Source organism: Anopheles coluzzii, chromosome 3 (genome assembly GCF_943734685.1).
Source record: "Anopheles coluzzii chromosome 3, AcolN3, whole genome shotgun sequence".
Taxonomy (NCBI): domain Eukaryota; kingdom Metazoa; phylum Arthropoda; class Insecta; order Diptera; family Culicidae; genus Anopheles; species Anopheles coluzzii.
Genome location: NC_064671.1, coordinates 947,448 through 960,768, shown reverse-complemented (window position 1 = coordinate 960,768; position 13,321 = coordinate 947,448). Strand labels below are relative to the sequence as shown.

Genomic DNA, 13,321 nt, shown 5'->3' with positions numbered 1-13,321 from the left:
GGCTAACTTAGAAGCGCCTCAGGTGTGCTTAATAGCTTGGATTAACTATCCTGCTGAACCAGATTACTCCGTTCCATTGCACTAGACTGCAAAAAGAAACTTCAAAATAATGTTGAGAAACAAATTCATTTTCAAATAATATTGAAAATTATTGACTATTCTAGGGTAATTAAAAAATGTTGCAATGGTTCAGCCTATCGATTGTTGTGCTCATCAAACGCCACCTTGGCGATGGCGTTTTGACAGAATATTAACAAACACACCATTCAAATTACAATCAGAATGTTATGAAAACTCAATCACTCTACCGGTTTGAAAACAATTCCCGACCCTTGTTGACTGGGGCGTGTTAAAACGCAAGTAAAGCATGCCTTGCGGATGGTTACGATACAGCCTTCCCGGTACGCTATCAACGATGAAACCGACCCGAGTGTCTGCATTTGAGGGCAACTATCTAATGAAGAGCCCATCCCTGAAGAGCTCTACTGGTACTGCGGGAAACTATCATCGACCTATTCAGTTCGAAACTCAACACGTTTGAAGTCTGGTTTGGGCATGTTTCAATGCTTTTGTGCACGCCCTCTGTCACCGTGATGGGATGCTTGGGAGCGTCATCAAAATTATCTGCCCATGGATCGGAGCGTTACGTTATTCTTGGTTCGGGTTAAGCCGTTCCCACTTGAAAGTGTCCATTCCAACGGTTTGCCTATACGAAACGGGTGACGGTTAAACGAGCGCGCAGATAAAGTCGGCAATGAATGGAAGGACAGGACGAAAAATAGAAAAAAAAGCTGTTGGTTATGATGGAAAACCGACACAACTCCATTCAATAGCCACTCAGCTTCGCCATCTTCGTCAACCGGTGCCATGGTCACTCAAACGAGCCATCCCTGTAGCCATTCCAAACCCAGGCGTGATGAGCAGCAGTGGCAGCAGCGAAGGAAAGCAAAAAAAAACCTCATCACCATTCATTGGCACTTGCTACAAAATCATAAATCATGCCCCAAAGGCTTTCGAGAGCGAGTTATCCGACCGGATGCCACCAGAAAGCCCACACAGAAGAGGCGTCAAAAATTACGTCCCAAGCAAATACAATGCTCATCCGGGATTCAGGTGGAGCGTTTTCGGCGAAACCCCCCAGATGCCTTTGCATACAAGCCTCCAGTCAGCCCCGTTTCGATAAAGGATATCGATATCATGGTACCAGCAATTGAACGCTTTCACGTATTCTTCATCCTCACCTGACGCACAAGGATGACGAGGCTTGTCGTTGTATGGGAATAATTCGTTTTTAGGGATTTTCACAATCCATCGATCGTTACGGATAGGCTCTAGAGCTTAGTAGAGCTTCACCGCCATTCCAGCGAGAACAGCACAAACCCTTCATGGTGGAAGATGCTACTTTAAACCGAAAACTAACTGTCATCCCTTCCATCCATGCTTCTGTTTGCATCATCATCATCATCATCATCATTGGCACCGGTAGCAACACACTCCGATAGGTTCCTGAGTATTATCAGCATAACCACTAAGCGTATCTTCACACAAGAGAGCCCAATGCTTTCCTCATTTGCGATGGGTTCCGCATTCTTCAACAGCTGGCAACGAACGTAGCCTGCCTTACTGCTTCGGAAAGGATACAACATGTGCGCTACCTGGGCACTTCTTCCCCGCCTCCCCGAACACCACCGACACCTGCCGTACAGAAGAGAATGTTGCTCTGTCACGTGTATCAATCACATCAACCGAAACGGAAGTGCCAATGCCATTTATCGAGCGTGCTGGATCAAAGCATTCCATGTCCTATCGCACCACACAGCAAAAGGAAAGGTTAGCTTTTATTTCTCTTTTGCTCCCGCTGTGGCTTTCTGGTTCTGGAATCGATTGGAGTGCCCCGGCCCAAGCCATCCCAAGCACACCCGGCCAAGAGCACCAGGTGTACTCTCAAAGCTGCAGGTCAGCCCCGCAGGGTCCGAGGAAGAAGCGGAACAAAAAGCCACTTCAGCGCAAAGGCTTTCCGTATACTCCCCGAGTGATGCTGCATGCACAAGCTTACCTTTTTTGCATTGATTTCAAGATACCGAGCGGCATCGCCTCATCATCGGGGACTCTTGGACTAACTTTTGCTTTCCCTATACCCAGGCACGTCCCAACGATGCAATTGGAGCGAAACTGGACTCATAATTGAATTGTGTATCTTCGGTTCCGTCCTTTCCGACCAGCCTTCCTCCAAGCTTAGCTTGGCCCACACACACACAGAGCTCTCACAGATCGATGAAATGATTCTCTTGCGTCTGAGACCTTCACTTTCCATCAGCTTCGAAGCGTAACGACGCAGCTCTTGCCCCAACACGACCGGCAAGAACCGAGTTGTTTATGTTCTTTTACCTTGTGTTGTTGTATTCCTCTTATCCTTCGCGATGGTGAAGCAGAGAAGTTTTACCGCTTGTCTTGATTCTCGCTGGAAGGTAACAATGCCATCGGATGCACTTCTTTCAATATGCTTACGGTAGATTTTCTGCACGTGTCATTGTTTCGATTTGGTGATGGTTTTGTGGAATGGCTTGATGGCGTTTGCTCGCCGAGGGAATGACGATCTGCAAAGTGATGCATACCAAACGAGCACAACCACATACTTTCGATATCAAATAGACTTTTCAATTTGTTTGCCCATCGGGAGATTCGATCCGCTCCGATGGGGTGGTTGATACTGCACAATGAGATGAGCAAGACATTTCTTATCGTCTATAGAATGTATGTCTCTGTTAAAATCAATGTTGTATGGTTTTGGCGTATTCGTATCGGTATCAAGACAAATAGAACACGTCTAAGAGTATGCAAACTGTAGAACATTATTTGATTATTGTAATTTTCAAAGCTTATTTGCTGACGAATATCCCTCCTTTCCAGTGCATTTCAATCAAATCATGTCTCACTAAGATGCCTTTGAGTCTATTGGAAACAGTTTCCTCGATTCTATGCCTATCTAGTTCAGTCACATACCACATTCATCCATTACTGCAATTTATACCTACGCCTAATGTAATGCAATTACAAGCAGCTTAACGCGCTCGTCTTGCTGTCTGCTATCTTAGCCCCCTCCCCACCATCTACATCAGCACACGAAATTGTTTAATTAGCCAGAACCGATCGAATGACCGTTTCTAAGTTTCTAACACCTCCACCGGCATGCATGAGCCTTCCATTTTCACATAATTGATATTTCGCTCGCTGCATCTACACTCCACACGCCACTGCACTACCGTACTCGAGCCAATCTCGATGCTTCAGCCTCAAGGAGGCTTATCGATGGCATGGCCACCACTAGCTTGAACGGGCTGCATGCACAAGCCACTTCCCCGGGTACTGTTGCTTGCCTTTGAAAGCTTCCACATAAAAGCCCCCAAGAAAGCGGTACCGTACCGTAGTCGGGCAAAACCTCAATCGTGCGGTGCAACGACTCGAAGTGCATATTGAATCAATAATACCGAACAAGCCGGAAAGTGCATTGGCTTTGCTGCTTTGGCGCGTTGTGTCTTTGCGCGATCTTTATATTCGCCGCTTCGTTCCGCCGGCGTGCAGCAGCAGCAAAAACAAGATCAAGTACCCGTGCCAACCCGTGTCGAGTAAGAAATGTCACATTAATGCCAAGCGAATGAGAAGTCCTCCACGGCCAGCCGGGCAGGTGGCGTTCAATTAACAGCTCCCATCAATGAGAAGTCAATTAAGCGCTCAAGCCACGGCAAATGCCACCCGGGCATGGCGGCCACTAGCAGACGTTCTGCAGCTGCTGTTGCTGTGGAGGATTTTCGATTATTGTCAGCTTAAAAATCAATTAATTTAGTTTATTTTCCAATCAACCACTCCAACCCGAACCTCGCCTGCATCTTCCTTCGGCGGCTTCCGTTTATTGTTATTTTTCTCCGTGTTGCAATTGCAACAACCGACAGTTGAGGTTGATTTTCCTCATTTCGACTGTGCCACGGTTCCTAGCCAACTTCAACTAACGATATAACGGATTTCTTGTTCTCTTTTTTTCTCTCTTTCCAGTGTCTGATCCTAACGTTGGCCAAGGCAACACACAAAGATAACCGAGGTGGTTCGAATGAAACCCTAAGCACTTGGTCACCGTCGGGCGTAGATTTGGAGGATGAGGACGACGAGGAGGTACAGGTAAGAATGTGATTTGAAAAAGTGAACCGAAAAAAACACGTGCAGACCGAGATGCTTCCGGAGTACGGAAAGGTGGCTCCAATTTACCTCACATCGAGATGCAATTAGTCCTTAAGCTGGTACAGTCGATTTAGTTTTCCGATTATCTGAACATCGACGAGGTGGTTATGGACTTTTCTTGGATTGTGTCTCTTAGCTAGCGCAGGAAAGTGGTGCTGTGATTTTAATTCAGGAACAGATTGTGAGCTGTCTTTCCTTTCCGTATTTAAAGTGTAGAACACACATGCATATTGTTCCATTATCACCACAACTAGTAAAAGTAAACTTCTTCTTTAATGGAATATCAATCAACATTTCCATCATGAGACGTCCTTATCGATCTGCTGACTAAGACTGAATTCAATCACTCCGATATTTTCCACTTCCCTGCTGATCGCAAGAATTTCCACTCGATTTACGATACTTTTCTCTACACCATCTATTTTGCCAGAAACGAGCCAAAGCTCAAGGTTGGTCATCGTGGACGGAATGGTCAACCTGTTCGCGTTCGTGCGACGGTGGCGTTGCGTACCAGCTGCGCCGGTGTCACGCACCCCACGGCTGCAAAGGAGACGCGGTGCGGTATAAAATCTGCAACATGCAGGTAGGAGCGCTACTCCCACACCCATCCATCGTCCGGCGGGTCTGGCGAAGCGTGCATAATTGTAATTGAGCATAAATCTTCATTTTTATCTTCTTTTATCGCTCTCTCTCTCTCTCCCCACTCTTCACGCTGCGCAGCCCTGCCCGGAGCAGCAGGATTTCCGCGCCCACCAATGCTCGGCGTACGATGACGTGCCGTACGACGGTGCGCTGCTGAAGTGGACCCCACACTACGACTACTCGGAACCGTGCGCCCTCACCTGCCGGTAAGTGCTCGATTTTTCAGCTCCCGTGCCGCTCGCATGGACAGCTTTTGGGTCGTTCGCCTCTTTTCCTAGAAGAAAAAATATTAAGCCTTGTCCGCCTGTCCGCGTTTCTGGAAGCAAAAACGCACAATAGATGAAAATATAAAAAAAGACGGCGACGCCACCACTACACGCCGAGGCCCGCCGGAAGATCGTAATTTTTCGACGAATTGTAACGTCTCAGTTACGGTGTGTGCGCTTGTTTGCACGGGTGACGGAAAAGCTGCGAAAGCAAAATAAAAAGCACACCGACCTGTGCATGCCTCAGTAGCTGCAGCTAGAATGCTGGAAGGAGCGGCACGATCTGCGCGATTCTGGGAAGAGATGATGATGAAATTCAACAGTCTGCTCATAACTTGTAATACTGGGGTATCAAACAGTGCCGGGGCAGTCACAGTTTACGCGCCTTCACGGTTCCCGGCAGCACCGGAGCAGCACGGACGAGACGCAACTTTTTTATTATCGCTCGTGAAAGTGCCAGCCTAAAACCGAGGAAATCGTGCAAGAATTAAATGAATTAATTCGCTGTAATTTTCAATGCCGAGACTGCATGCGGAAGAGGTTGTTGAGCTCATAAAAGTATTGTTTATAAATTTACACAGCTTGTAAAACATGAAGTTGACCAAGCTAGAGCATGCTGCTTTAATGCTTATCGCTGTGTTCCGGGCAATCTTTTAGCGTCTTTATTCTGATTGTGCCGTCCTTAGAAGCACAAATCCTGATCCTGACTCATCCCGACACAGCACATTAACAAATTGTTTGAAAGATTAAAACGAACCATTTCATCTTGGATCGCGCATGCGATCGAGAAGAAATTCCCCGTCCGTCCGTTCCGCGCCTAATTCAATCAAACTCAATCTTGCTAATTAACTTTTATCATCCTTTGAGCCGACCCAGGGCAAACGATATCCCGACGTGCAGTCATCTGGCAGAAATCAATTATTCTTCCCCCGGTACGGCTGCCTCCTTCACTAAAAGCAAATGTTCGTACCTTTTTCGGTTGGTTCTTGGCTTTTCGCTCGGCTAAAAATAGCGCATACCCGTTTCCCGGATTTCTGGAGCTCGGCATTGGGGTTAGGATCCCGTACCTAGCTCCACTCCACCATCCCATCGAATCTATCGATAACTGGCCGATAAAAGAGCATCGATCCTTCCGGGAATACGGCGTAGAACATTCAATTTCTTGCTAGCGATAGCTTGCCACTCCGCTCACTCCGCTCGCGCTCCACCGCGTCAGCGACATTCATCATGAACTTTCCCGGTAAAAAGTTCCATCCAGCATGCGGAGGAATGATTTAAGCCTCGGTTTAGCGAGGCTGAAAGAAGGTTCACGCGCGAAACGGCCAGCGACGCTACGGGTGCTCACAAGGTTGCCCAAGGTTCCCGAAAAACGGGAGGGAAACTTTTCGAACTTACTCGCTTCGATCAAAGACACTCCTCCGGTGGAATGTGGCCGGGTTCGCTACCTTCTTATCTTGCCGAGACGCTCCAGAGGCAATGATATATCACCCGCTGGCTGCAAATCTCTCCCGCTGTCTCTGAGGATGCTGTGTAGGCAGCGTCTCAACCAGCTATTCACGCGTGCATTCGATGCATGTGAAGGTGTGGGGATGCTGGGTGGTGGAGCGTCGATTAAGTCGATGGATCATAGCAGCAGCACGGAGGTATTTGGGAAAGTACGCCGATGTTCTTCCACCTGCAGGCTGGAAATGCTTGAATTCTTGATGGAGAATGAGGAAAATTTTGGTGTTCAAGAAAGATGTTCGAGTATGATGCTAAAAAGTAGCCTTATGAAAAGAGAAATATGATTTGATAACATTTATGTCCTTGCATTGAGCTAGTTTAAAGACAGAAAATATAATATTTAAAATATTGTGTCACCCTTTCGCATTTCTTTAAGCATTTCATTATCGTTAAATACGCTTGAAATGTAAGCAGTATTTAAACTACAACAACTGGCTGTCAAAAGTAAGCAAAATTTAAAAAAAATGCACCTAAAACCTCTAGCGTCATTCGAAAGACATTCAACTGCATGCATTTGTAAAAGAAGCACCGGCTAAGCTCTTGCCACTTCATGTAACGACTTTGCGCAAACCAACGATTACTTTTACTTTGGCAAAGAGTCTAAACTATGTAAATAAATTTAATCTCACCCCCATCCAGCCCCCGAAAGCTCGGTTGAAGTCCCAACCCCAACTGCGCTTACCCAAACTCAATGAAACTTTGTTTATTTCAATGAACACAAGACCATCAGCGTGTTGATCTTGGGTGGCAAACTTTGGTCAATCTTTACTCCATCGCTCAAACCACACCGCTACAAATTACAATCTTGCGCACAAAAAACGGGAACGAATGAGACAAACTGCAGGACGGAGTCGTCTATTGCTGCAGCATCATTAAAGTGCAGCTCTGCAGCACCGGTGACGACGAACTAATGAATTTACTTTCAGCAAATGCAAGTTTTATGCTTCTCTTGTTTAATCTCGTACAACCATCTTCCCTCCCCGAGCTACGATCGTGATAGAGCGTGTTCGCTTGTTTCGACCAAACTTTATCTGGAGACGCTCCCCACTAGCACTCTGGCCAGCACCTGGCACGTGGCTTACACTGCTGACCATCATAAATCCGATCCGCTGGCGTTGGCGGTGAATCCGACAAATCCGCCTAATGCACCGAATGGGGACAAACTGTAAAGGGGAGAAAAACGGGGTGGACACAGTTCCCCTTTTTCCACCAGTCCAGTCCGTGTCGCTTCACACGTTCCAGATATAACCTGTTTTAACAACCTTTTCTTTGCCACTTCAATCGTTCCAGGGGCCGACCTCAGCACCTGCTGGAGGATATGCCGGATTCGGCCGGTGCCGGCGACTCCTTTCCCATCAGTGACGACGAACCGAGCGTCATCGTGCAGCTCTCCAATCGAGTGCAGGACGGTACCAGATGTCGCCCGGGCAGTCTCGACATGTGCATCCAGGGAAAGTGTCAGGTAAATGCAAAGATCTCCTCTCGCTTCTCTGCTTGTGTCCTGCACAGTGCGCACCTTATCGGATTCCCGCTGATCATGGTCTAGCAGAGCTGGGACGAAAGTGGGACGACAACCCCTCTCCTGGACCATCGTCTCGTCTCGCTCTCCCCGAAGTAAGAAAGAATGTAAAGCAGTCAAAAAAGCGAAGCGACGGATTTACAACAGTTGCTTCAGTTTCTCGGCTCACAAAAAGTTGTTCCATTCCATCGCTTTGCTTCTCGGTTCATGAATCTCAACTTCAAGGTGTAAGGAGAAATGTAAGCTGGTGCATGCTTTGTGCGGCAAAACTTTACCCAGCGAGCACACTCAGACCAGGATCGTCGCCCAGCTGAAGGCCTTGCAGCACTCCGTCCCAACACGGCCGTATCGAGCTGCTACGGTCAATAATTTCCACGCCCGTTGGTTCGGTATTGTGTTGCATACATTGTGTTGCAGGCCAGGCACGAGCTTTCAATGCGACGAATAAAGCCACAACTTTCCAGTTCTCCTCTTTCTCTCCCATTCCTTTCACTGCTCCCGGGTGTGCTGCTTTGTCAAGTGGTTCTGTCATGGTGCAAAGTTTTTCGATTAATGCACGAAACTGTCCCGCTCATGTTACAGCAAGAAGAAGGTGCCCCATCGAAGCCGATTGTTGTGGTCCACGCCTAAGACATACGCCATCAAGACTTTTCCCCGCGTAATTGCCGGCCCATCTAGATGAAATGTTTGATTTACATGATCACGTAGACGACGATCATAATGATGATGATGGTGATGATGATGACACTTGGTGTCGGGTCACCTTTGCAACAAAAGGCTTCCGGCAACAAAAGGCTTCCGGCGAAACATATTGCCGGCATTGAGGCTATAGGTGATGGCCTATTCGTGCCCTGGCGCACCACATGAAAGCCAAAAGACGACACCCCAATACGTCTGCAATCACCGAAACCCCCGTCTCAATGCCTACACCCCGACGATGTGACGATGCGTGTGTGTATCTGTGTGTGCAAACCGAAAATGGAAAAGCGTTCCATTCGACACCATTCTCACGGGGTGGAGTGTGGTTTTCCATCGAATATCGACTGTGAATCGAGCACCGGGCAAAGGGTCTTTTATTCGATACGTTGCTGGCGTGGAAAGCTTGCTGTCTCCCATCCATCCCTCCTGGGGCAGAGTGATAGTTTTTCCCTGAGGTAACCGCAGCATGAAACCGACCAACCGAGTCAAGGTGACGACAGTATGTGCAAAACGTTTCGCTTTTTCTAATACCCCCTCCTCGCTGTGTATGTGCGCACGTCGTGTAGCAAGCAATGGTATAACTTTAGGCGTCGTCTGTCCTTACACAAAAACACCAGCAAACCGGCTATTCTTCCGTTGCAAAGCTGTGAGACACATGGCACTTATCAGCAGCACTGGCTACTCGTCTTCTTTTCGGATCGTTCTTTCCCCCCCCCCTTTTTTTGGGTGGAAAGCGATGAGCTGGCGGGGACAACTATTGTGGCTGGTGGCAACAATCCGCTTTCCACTGCAAGACGGTAACAGCCGAGCGAGAATCCGAAGTGTAAAAGCCAAACCCATGTAGTCGTTGGTTCATGACCCAATTACACCAAATTGGAATGGACAGAATTCTAAATGGCTCACTGCGTCAAGTCGTTGAGAGTTTGTGTGTGTGTGTGTGTGATGAGGTGAGGTGCAAAGCTTTCATTTATTTCCACTCTACCCGATGCACTTTTGTGAAATGTAGCAAGGCGTTAATTGACTCTAGCTCGGAAGATAAAGGGCCTGGCGGGCACTAGAGCGAGCTAAAAATAGGCCATTAATTAATTGATTCGAGAAATTACTTAGTGTCATTTACATTTCTGTGTATAAAGAGATTTGTTTTTGCCTCAACACTGATTATGCACATACTTTTTAAAAATTCCATCGAAAAATAAAAGTTTTACTCTGACTGCTAAAATACTTTCCATCGCACAAACACGAACAAAAGCTTTTGGCGGAAAAATCAGATAAGCTTCATCAATCCCAACAGCAAAGCTTTCTCTCGCCATAAACGCACGAGAATCGGTTGCGTGTAGTTGCTTTTTAATAAAACCACAACATCCGTCAAGCAATAACAAAACCTTCTTTTCGTGTTTTTTTTCCCGGCCCTTACTTTGACTATGTTCATCACTGCGCTAGCCATAAACCGGACTGCTTGCATATGGAACAGAGCAGAGACCACAAAACTCGATGTAAAACTCTTTGCCCAACTACGCCGGCCGTATGCATTTGACGCGTTTAGTTGGCCTTTTTCCCCCATCCGTTTCTGTCGATGCTCGTTCGAAGCGGCGTGGCTCTTCGGGGGTAGAATGTATGATGCAAATAAGCAAGGGCCATAAAATATGGACGCAGCTTTACGGCACTGAATATGTTACAAGAGTTTTGCTTCGCTTTATTTTTTTTATTTTTTGAATGGCACCCACTACATGGAACCTTTTTCCTGTGTGGCTCACTGCTCTACCACCCGCTGTGTGCTACAATCACGAGCATCCGCTTCTTTGCACCAGCTTTTGCTACACGGATTAGACTGTGGTTTTGGGTGCAGATCTTCACTCCCTCCACAGCCCTTATTTAGCTGGTACAAATCGTCAATCGCTTGGACTGTTAAGCAGCATCAAAACGCAGGGATAGCCCTGAAGGAAATGGAAAACAGGATAGTACATGCTTGGACCACGCACACAAACACCACTTTTCTTCATAGTTTATTTGACCCAAGGTCGAAACTCAGCCCCGCCTTCCCTATTTGTTCTTTGGCACAGAGGATGATTCTGTTACTAAAGCACAAGCACAATGGTCCATTCTGTTAGCTCCCGGGGCATCCTCTACGCAACCTTCTGGGGGCATTTAGTGTGCTCTTTTACAAGCGAATGGTTGAGCTCAAGCACCGAACAGCAAAAGGGAAAATCAAGCCTTCCCATACTCACACATACACACGCTAACATGGTTGGCTCACCAAGGTGATAATAATTTTGCTAAAGCGTAGATAAACCCATACGTTGATGAGATCAACGCTAAGGGATGAGCCCTCGAGCCCCGAACCTCCGAAAGCAGAAATAGATGAAACGCTTCGTAATAGCTACTTTACCCCCGCTCCAGCTTCCAAGATTCTCCATAAAAACCCCAACCCGAACTATTCTCCGGTTCACATCGGGTGCAGGAATCTTTGCTATCTTTTGCGTCGTAAGATAGGTGAACGGATGCCCCGAATTGAAGCAGCACTGTACTGTCTAGCTTTCCGTTTGTTTCCCCCCAGAAGCGTAGCAAAAGCCATCAGGAAGACATAACCAGCCCGAAACCATCACGAATGCCTCAGCCGAAATTGGATGATAATTGGGGTGAAATTAAATTTGGCAATAATTTATTACGCTCCCGGGCGCAAATAGTTCTAGCAAAGGGCGAGTCTCGTGGAAATACACGGTGAATCTTTGGTTGAAGTTTTTGGAGCTTTGAAAGCAGCGTACGCTTTGCGTACTAAACACCCCAACCAAGGTGTGGTTCATGCTTTGTAAGGATGTTTTCTGCTCTATCAATATTATCATCAATTTTGTCGAAATGAGCAATGGTGCTAGCATCAGCGCCGCTTATCGTCCTTACAACTGCCGCCAAAACCGAAGCGAAAAGCACAAAAAGTGGCCTCATGCCTTCATTTGAATATAGATTTGATTACAGCAGCACATACACACAAACAGCCACATGCATACATAAGAAGCTTTAAGATGATGATGGTCTTTTCTATTTGACCTCATGCACGCACACACACGTTCCCTTCTCTAGTCTTCGTCGCATGTCGCTATGAACCACAGAAAAGAAAAATGATACCGACGGAAAACCTCCAACAAGACAGCACCAGACACACGTACGTCAGAGCTCTCCGGTCTTCCCTCTGGACGACTGTAGGTACCTAATTCCGTTCGCTTAAAAGCACCGGAACGTGATGCTACTGCTGGTGTCTACTCCGCTGCCGATGCTGCCGATTGCTGGGAAGGAGATTGAATCATTAAACGATTAGACCACATGCCCCGGGTCGGTGCAAGGGAAAAAAGGTCAAACGCATAAAGCCCCGTACGGACAATGTCCCGGCACAACGTACCGGAAGATGACAGCCTATGGCAGCCCCATGGCACTGCTGCTGACCTAAGCCGATGTCGGGGCCGATGTGAAAACAGATTGTCCATTATCAGTTTCAGGATCAAGTGGTACGCCAGACCCATTGAAGTAGCCTTTCCCTTGTTGGTACGGCAGCTAGACACATCGCACAACGCATCGGTCTTGGGAGATTTTGCACGCGGAAGTGAGACGAAGCTAAAACAAAATCCATCCGAATCCGCTCCTGCACTGAGGAGCATGTGGTTTAATGGGAAAGGAAACCCGTCGCCCCATGGTCTATGATTACATGATTGTTATTGGGCTGCCTGATCGAATATGCGTCCAAAACAAATGGCAACCCTCAATGATTGATCGATTCTGCTCGGGGTGGAATTCATGGTGAGGGGGGGAGGGGGGGGAGTTGTACAGGACGATGAATAAACCGAGGCCCGACGTTTCTGGGGCCCGGGCAGGCTTGTGCGAGAGGGAACGGGAGGCCGTTTTTGTTCCATTTGTGGTCTGTTTTCTACATGCTGTGCTTTATCGAGAACCACAACAGAGAACATACCACACACAGGGACTCACACACGGGCATGCAGAACATACCACAGCTTCATAACGGCGTGTCCTTATGTAACATTATACAGCTAATAAAACGTCTCGATGAATTATTAATACAAAAACTATTATTTAAAAGGAAACTTCAGGCTGCGTACGAGGAGTGCATGGGAGAGGGAAGGGAATGAGTTGGCACTTTTTCTCTCTCCTGCGTCGTGCCAGCCGCAGACGGTAATTTGTATTCGGTTTTTTAATGACGCACAAATTAGTGGAATTGCGTAAACGGCACCACCGGGTGGCAGAAAAGCCGCGACACGACAGCTCATAGCCTGTGTGCTATTAAAATTGCGCTTTCCGAGAGCGGTCTGATTGGTAGCTGGCGTGCGTTGGTCCTTACCGTGGCTGAAAAGGGTTGGGAAGAAAATTAGAAAACAAATGTAGCATAAATACATTTGAATGAGGCATAGTCATAAAGCTTTCATTTTGTTTTTAAATGGAACTTTTGTTGTATCGG

General features: G+C 47.2%; 1 protein-coding gene across 6 annotated transcripts in view; it reads left to right on the top strand.

The window, feature by feature from the left end:
• LOC120956826 (protein madd-4) overlaps positions 1-13,321 on the top strand; it is a 118,789-nt gene that overhangs the window by 85,505 nt on the left and 19,963 nt on the right. For all 6 annotated transcript variants that reach the window (XM_040378583.2, XM_040378582.2, XM_040378581.2 and 3 more), the window contains exons 4-7: positions 4,051-4,173; positions 4,664-4,816; positions 4,954-5,081; positions 7,935-8,106. In XM_040378583.2, coding sequence (XP_040234517.2) covers positions 4,051-4,173; positions 4,664-4,816; positions 4,954-5,081; positions 7,935-8,106 — 576 coding nt within the window. The remainder of the gene's footprint in view (positions 1-4,050; positions 4,174-4,663; positions 4,817-4,953; positions 5,082-7,934; positions 8,107-13,321) is intronic.